General features: G+C 42.2%; 1 protein-coding gene across 7 annotated transcripts in view; it reads left to right on the top strand.

Annotated features, from left to right (window-relative positions):
- Nucleotides 1-7752, top strand: part of MKX (mohawk homeobox) — a 48773-nt gene that overhangs the window by 12050 nt on the left and 28971 nt on the right. For all 7 annotated transcript variants that reach the window (XM_083823672.1, XM_083823667.1, XM_083823671.1 and 4 more), the window contains exon 5: nucleotides 1141-1476. In XM_083823672.1, the coding sequence (XP_083679798.1) occupies nucleotides 1141-1476 (336 nt within the window). The remainder of the gene's footprint in view (nucleotides 1-1140; nucleotides 1477-7752) is intronic.

Genomic DNA, 7752 nt, shown 5'->3' with positions numbered 1-7752 from the left:
CTGATTTCTCACAACATGCCCTCAGTGGAGCCACCTCTGTGAATTAGGGGCCATTTTTGGCTCACAAATACTACTGGGAGCAGTTGCAAAACACTTGCAAAATGGGATTGTGTAGGTTATTCAAGGGTAACAGTCTGGTTGCATGTTATTTGCCTGCTTTGTGTAGCTTTGCTACTAGAAAGATAATTGCCAGTTCATTCAGTTCTACAGGCACATTCTGCTTTAAAGGAAAAAATGGTTTCATTTGTCCGTGTAAGGAAATGAGAAGGCTCTGGACAGTTATTTTCCTAGATGGAAGGGCTACATCAATATCACATCATTGAGACAATCTGATTAACTGCAGTGGGGCTTATTGTGTGCTTAACTAGAAATTACTGTATTTAGTTTGTATTTTACCTGCAAGCATTTACCTTAAAGTTTCTCTGAAAAATCTCTCTCTTGCCCAAATTAACGAATGTAGGAACTTTTTTAATAGTACCCTGTATTTTTTTAATACAATGTTGTTACTAATCATGTCTGTACTCTTTTCTGCCAGTTGTGAGGAAAAAAATGCTACAGAACATTGCCAGAAATGTGTATGTGAATTTTTAAAAGAATGGTTCAATTTGTACTCAGTTTCAATTCTATTTGTTCCCATTTCAGTTTGTTCTCACATTTCTTTGGTATGTACTTTCCTTTGAAAAATTGTTTGCAGGACAGCTAAAAGAGTACAGTTTAACAAAATATGCTTAAATTTGCCCCAGTATTCAGGAGAAGCAAATTCCAAGTTATGATAATAAAAATTAAGTTTATTCAACCAGATATTGAAAGGCTTAACATTAAGGCACTTCTCTTTTTTTTTTCCCCCTTTTTTTTTTTTCTTTTTCTTACCTGCTCTGTCTTGCTTACAAACAAATTAGCCCCAAAGACTGTTTTATAACAGCTAATTAATTTGCTATAGCAGGAACATTTGAGAATCCTGGGAACTAGTCTGAGTAATGTGTGAACAGAAGAAAATCAAAGTAATTGGCTAATGTTGATGTCTAAAATTTTTTGTCTAGTTTTAGTTATATTTATAGCAATTTAAAACACGTAGAGAGTGCCTCTTGTTAAATATTAGGTATCTGATGTATCACTGTATCTTTCTGCCTTTGTTTTCAGATGGAGAGAATCCTCCAAGAAACCATATGAATGAAGGGGGATACAACAAACCAGTTCATCACACTGTGATTAAAACTGAAAGTTCAGTCATAAAAACAGGAGTGAGACCAGAAACAAGTGCCAATGAGGATTACGTGTCACCCCCCAAATACAAAAGCAGCTTATTGAATCGCTACCTGAATGACTCGTTGAGGCACGTCATGGCTACTAACGCAGCTATGATGGAAAAAACAAGGCAAAGGAATCACTCTGGTTCATTTAGTTCCAATGAATTCGAGGAGGAATTGGTGTCTCCATCGTCATCAGAGACAGAGGGCAATTTTGTCTACCGGACAGGTAAGGGATTCTTTCTGCATCATTTCTAATACAGCTTTGGTGTTGGTGTTCCTGGAATTGTGTCACCTGGCTGGGCCTTTTACAAAAGTGGGTAACTCCTGTTCATCTTCTCCTATGAGAGGGAAACTCCTGTCCTTGCCTTTGTATGAGAGTGGGTAACTCCAACCCGTCCTCTCTCACAAGAGGGGATAGCTCCTACTGACCCTCGCGATCGCTGAAGGAGTCCTCTCTGCAGTGTTGGAGCTCTGTGCTGTTACTGACTGCTAAATGGAGCTGGTTTGCATTTTAAATGGAGCTACAGGGTGGATTTTTAAAATGACACTTGTAGGCCTGTTTGCCAGCACTACGGCAAGCCTAAAGAGGAAGAAAACTTTTGAGTATTCTGGAGTGAAGTACCCTGTGGCCCCAGCTGGAAGGAAGAGGACTTTCCATTTCCAAGGTGGCTGTTTGTGGCACCTATATGAGCCATATGCCCCTTGGTGGAGTGCATGTGACTTTCTTCTCCTGTTGTACATCCCGATTGCTGTCCTCAGGGTGCCTTCTCCATTGCATGGCCTTTGCCTCTCATGATTACATGGGTTAATCAGTTTAGACCGGTTTCTGTACCACTCTCCAGGCACAGTGCACTGAGCTAAGGAGCCACAGACTCAGCCTTTAAAGATCTTGGTTTAATGCTTTTGAGAGGTTACACATAATTTATAGCTTTTATCTTATCAATAAAAACATAAAAGCATGATTTCCGTCATCCGTTGTGTTACCAGAGGAAGGCATGTGGGGCTGCCTGGTTCATGCCAGCAAATTGCTGTAAATCAGGGCAAGGTCAGGACCTGCTCAGGTCCCTGTGGGGCAGTGAGTGCTGGAAGGCTCCTCTTGCAAATCTTGTTCTGAATTTCCCTGGGGACATAACGCAAAGGCTGTCCTCTCGTCTTTGAAAAAAATGAATTTCTGCTTCCAAATCTCTGAAGGTCTCAGCTGGCGGCTTGGGATTTCCACCCATCACAGCAGCCCTTTGTATTTTCCCTGTGAGAGTGGCCCTTTCACAGGCATCATCACTTTTGGGATGGATGGATAGACATTGCTGCAATGTGCTGGAGGGCTTTGCACTGAATTAACTGTAGATTTAGATGTTGTACTTGGTTCCTTGTGGCTTCCCTGGCAGGCAGGCTGGGGTGCCCATCTCCTTTGCAGCCTCTCAAGTCTGCAGCCTTTTCCTGCCTCCTCTTTCCAAGCATATTTCACATGATTTTTGTCCCTGTGAAGGGGCGACCGGCTTTTCAGAAGGCCGCATGCTCTGGTGGGGGTAGGAGGACATTGGTACGTGCAGGTTGTCGGGAGATGACCAAGGCAGGAGTGGAGGCCCCATAGAGAAACAGGATCTTGTGGGGAGCAAGAACACGTTGCATGCACGATGAATACATTTCAAAATTAACTCTCTCTATTCATTTAGGGATTTTTTTTTTCAACATACCAAATGCATTTGGTCCGCATTATGGTTGTGTTGTCTGCCAAGTTTTATTTTTAAGTGAAAAGTTACTCAAGAACAGATGCAGCAGCTCAGATATGTAAACTTCTGTTTTTCTGTACTTTTATACCATAACTTAAAAATGGACACAGTGACTTTTTAAAAATTGTAATAAATTTGCTACTGGATTAAGTTCTTCTTGCCAAGTTCCAAGCTGCACTGAAAAATATGGTCTCTAATGAGAAGGCTGAGACAGGCACATTGTAACTGCACTGAGTTCACAAGCCGGGCTGGAATGACTAAAAACCGGTATATTTGTCCTTAAAGTTCATAAGTGGCATTTATGGAACTCCTCTTGAGATCGTATTTAAGTCACTTCTTAAACATCTTTGTTAATGTTTTGCAGTGCCATGGCCTCTGGTGAGAACACACTAGCAGCTCTCAGGATGTAGTTTTATTCTTTTTACACCCCCAAAGCAGACAAGCAGTAGCTTGCCAATAGAAAGAAAAAGGTCATGTGCATGCTATATATTATTTGATATATCCTACCCATATGTGAGTGCACATGCAGGAAATAATAGGTACAGTAGGCTTTTTTCAGCTACAAGGTTACAACCCCACTAATGGTTTTCTGATGATGTTGTAACATGCAGGAATTGACTCCTTCATGAAAAAGTAGATATTTTCAAGTTATCATCCCTTCATAAAACTGTTCAGAAATAGATGAAATTAAAGAAATGATTGCTAGGATGGGAGAAAATAAGGACATTTTATTTTTGTTGTCTTCTCTGTGTAATTTGAACAACACCTGGGATGGCAGCTCTCAGTGCAGTCGTACAGCATACTTGTGTCTGTGTTCTCAAAAATAGCTGCACTCCACTTCGGTTAAGCAAAATAACAGCGTGTGTCCAACTGTGTCTCTCCTGGTAGCAGCAAGTGGATATTTCAAGTGAGATATCAGCGCTTAAAAGGAGCTTGCCTCTACAGTCCTTTGTTACACAAAGCAGCTAACTTTTAACACAAAGGGGCTGAAGCAGAATTTTGAAGTTCCTGATAGATGTTTTAGTTTATGAAGACATTTTGAACAGGATGTCAAAAAAACACAGGGTGAAAATTGATTGACATTTTATTTTTGAGAAATGTTTGACAGTATTACTGTGCTCGTAGGAGCAGGAAGTCATTTGTTTTGAAGGAAATTCTTTATTGTGCTTTCCTGAAAAAGCACCTTTTTGTAGCAGATTGTGAGCAGAAAGTTTACTGGTGGGGTCTGCTCCATGCCATGGGCCAGGCTCTGATTTCGGTCACTTCAGTGCCTGCAGTGCTTGGGGTCAGCGTGGCCACAAGCGGCTCAGTAGCCTGCACCAAATTAACAGGATATGAGCGCAGCGTCCGGTGACAGAAACAAGAAATTGCAGTTTAAAGTTTATAAGGAAAATGGGTAGTACAATTTCCCATTTCAGTCATTAACATGCTTATAAACACTGGACCATATGCTACTCTGGGTTCACGCAACCGGGAAATCCCGTGTAAAGACCAAGGACAGGCTGTATAACTGGCAGTCGGGAGAATGGCCTCGCTTTGTACCTCTGCACGATTCCCGTGAGCTCGTGAGAAGCAGCTTTAGTGCTGGAGCAGAAGCAGCAACCACAAAATCTCTGTCCCTGCACGGACGGTGTCTGCACTGCTGCCTCCCCCAGCCCTGCCCTCCCTCTCGGGCTGTGGAGCTCGTGCAGCAAACGTGCACGGAGGGGATGCGGTGTAGGATGTGGGGGGACAGGGTACAGCCAGCTCAGAAAGAACAGACCAGAAAAGGCTGTGAATATGCTTGGATATGCCACATATGTAAGCGGTTCTGTCGTAAGCTGATATGCTTACATATATATAATGTGGCATATGTGAATGTGTTCGCTTAAGGCAGAAATTTTCAGTTCAGATTAATCCTTGTGCAGGTATAATATATAAATATATATTATTGGCCAAATATGTCTTAAACTGACCACTGAAATGCTTGCTTCAGTATTTTTGTTTAGTTAAAAATCCATGTTAGAGAACAAGTTTTCATTAAGTCCTTGGCAGGCTTTCACTCGCAGCAGGTTCTCTGTATGACAGGAATAACTAAAACCAGACTCGCCTATCTCTATTTGTTGCCCAAATGCACATTGAAATAACAGTCCGGCTGCAACAAGCACTTCAAAAGACATATAGCAAAAAGACCTAATAATGTTTGTAGTGAAGGTGGATGTAAATCTGAAACACCCACGCCAGTCTTTGTTTCATGGATTACCAAAACGCCGACTTTGTTTTTGTGGTTACGGACGGCCGGTGCTCTACGAGTCCTGTGTCGCTGGTCACCTGCAGAAACAAAACGCTCTGCATTGTTACAGTTCAAGGAAATGAAAAAGCCCAACTTTCTGGGATATCGCTGTCTGGTGAGCTGTGTTGTGCAAAAGAAAGCAAAAATTAAACCGAGAGGGAGAGAAAGAGTGTTGAAATGGCAGGACAGGGAGCTTTCTAACTTCTTTATGCGGGCAGTTTTCGTTGATTTCAATTTATATGTTACTTAGCACAGCAGAAAAGCCAGAACAAATAAAAATAGTGAGGAAACTAAAGACTTACAGGCCTGGGAAGGAGGGTGGCTTTAAAAAAATCTTGAATGACTGTTTGATTTTTGAAAATGTTTGATCTCTATTTTTAGGCATTTATACTCAGGAGTGTGTTTAGTTTCTGATGTTTTCATTACTGCTGCCTTTTTCTTTCCTCTCGCCTTCCTTTTTTTTTCTTTGATTTGGATCTTGCAAAGTTTGTGATTTATAAAGCATGATCCTGGGACTCTTACTGCAGCACACTGAGCATCTCTGAGGCAGCGCTCAGCACGCTGCAGGAGCAGGCCCACATAGAGCCCCACTTAGATATTAGGGTGTAGGCATTCACATACGCACTGTGCAGACACAAAACTGTAGAACAGCCCTGTGGTTTTGTGTGGTCCTTGCCAAATTTTCCTCTCAATTTAACATTTTTAGAAATTAACATGTAATTTAAAAACGAGCTATAAAATTTAAAAGCATAATGTGAGCACAATGGAACCTGTTTTCAGAAATGACTCGAGGGACCAGCAAAAGCTGCAAGCATTAGTGACTTTTGCAAGTTCGGTCTAAACGGTGCTGGAGACCTTGGGGATACCTTAAAATAAATGCAAACCTGGGAGAGCTGAAGGAGGTCCTTGTTGCAGATCCTAATGTTCTCCAGAAGCGAAATTAAAAAGGGGAATGTCGAGTACAGTATTAAATGCACAAAGCAGCGCAACTGCGATTTGAAGGTTGCGCATTTAAGATTGTATTTCTGCAGGAATTTTATTATTACATGGCCAGATTCATCAACACTGAAATAGTGTGGAATTGAGAACTGGGGAGCGGATTGCTTTTAATTTGCTGTTCTGACGTTTTTTTCCTAAAGAAAGATTAAAAGGAAACTGCTTCGCTACAGGGACAGCGTCAAGTTTAATATTTATAAGGATAGCCCAAACTTGAGAATTTTAAAGGTCCTGCCTGCTCCCCTCCCAGTTAAGTTGGTTGTTTGCTTCTTGCATTTCTTTCAGTCTGAATAGCGGAAATCAAACAAGCTCTTCTTTCTAGTTCGTCTTCCCAGCCTCCTCTAGTTTCTTGATTTCTCAACATTTATCTTGCAAGTGGAATGAGTCATTATTTCTAAATGACAGAATCTTTTTTTTTATTATTATTATTTTATTTTTATTTTTTGAAATGTATCGGTTTCAACCAAAATTTCTCAGGTAGCAGAATGGAGGAAGATCATGCTGTGCCGGGCGGCTCGGCCGAGAGTGCAGGGGCCGAGCATCCTCCCCAAAGCCTGGGCACGGGGGCTGCTGTGGCAGGGGAGACCTTCCCCTCCTGAGGGCGGGGGGGAAGCTCCTTTGTTATTGGCTTTTCTGAGCCATTTCTCTCCACTCCCTGTTCTGAAATGGGCAGTTCTGTAGGAAAAGGGAGTATTTGTTTTCTCACAAGAGCCGGGTGCAAACACCGTGCATCCTTGTTTTATGTGTTTGTTTTCAGATATAGATGATTATGCATGTTTTGGGCTCTGTTTTTGGTTTTGTTTTTCTAAAACTCAAAGTTTTAAAAATTCTGGAGATTGGGTCATGCGCTGGGCTTGTGATAGCAGCATGTTCGTGGATACAATTGGGTGTCATTGTGGTGCAGACAGCAGGGAGCAGGGGAAGTGCCCGTGCGCGTCTGCTGCTGGTTTTGCTTCGGTTGATGCCACAGTGAATTTTCTGTGTACTTTGGTAAAACCGAGCTCACGCCAGCTGCCTGGCTGCAGAGCATTTTCTCCAATGCAGCTTACTTTAGGGCAACAGCCCACATGCCCGGCAGCTCCCGACAGCATCACAGAGAACGAGATGCTTTCGCGTGAGTGATTCGGAATGGAAAAAATGACAACATTTGACAAAAAAAATAAGTGAGATTGAAGAACCAGGGGGTTGTCCGTATTTCCGTGGCCACAGGTTTCTGCTGCCCATGCCCTCACAGCAGCTTGCTGGGGCTTCTCTGAGACCATTAATGTTTCCCCAATGCAAATATTCTCAACAGCAGTCAAAAAAGCCGCACATCCCCGTGCTTGCCTGGGACCTTTCTTAGACACAGCGAGGAAAATGTATGGTGCTGTCACCAGTTGCTAACAACCATGTATTTTAATACTCCTCGTTAGAGTTAGCAAATGCTCCAGGCCAAGCCTCAGGACTCATTTATTTAGCAAAGGTGTGTTCAAGGAGAATAAAATATTTATCCCCATTTCCCCAT

Source organism: Anser anser (genome assembly GCF_964211835.1).
Source record: "Anser anser genome assembly, chromosome: 2".
NCBI classification, from domain to species: domain Eukaryota; kingdom Metazoa; phylum Chordata; class Aves; order Anseriformes; family Anatidae; genus Anser; species Anser anser.
This window is presented reverse-complemented; position numbering and strand designations above follow the sequence as displayed.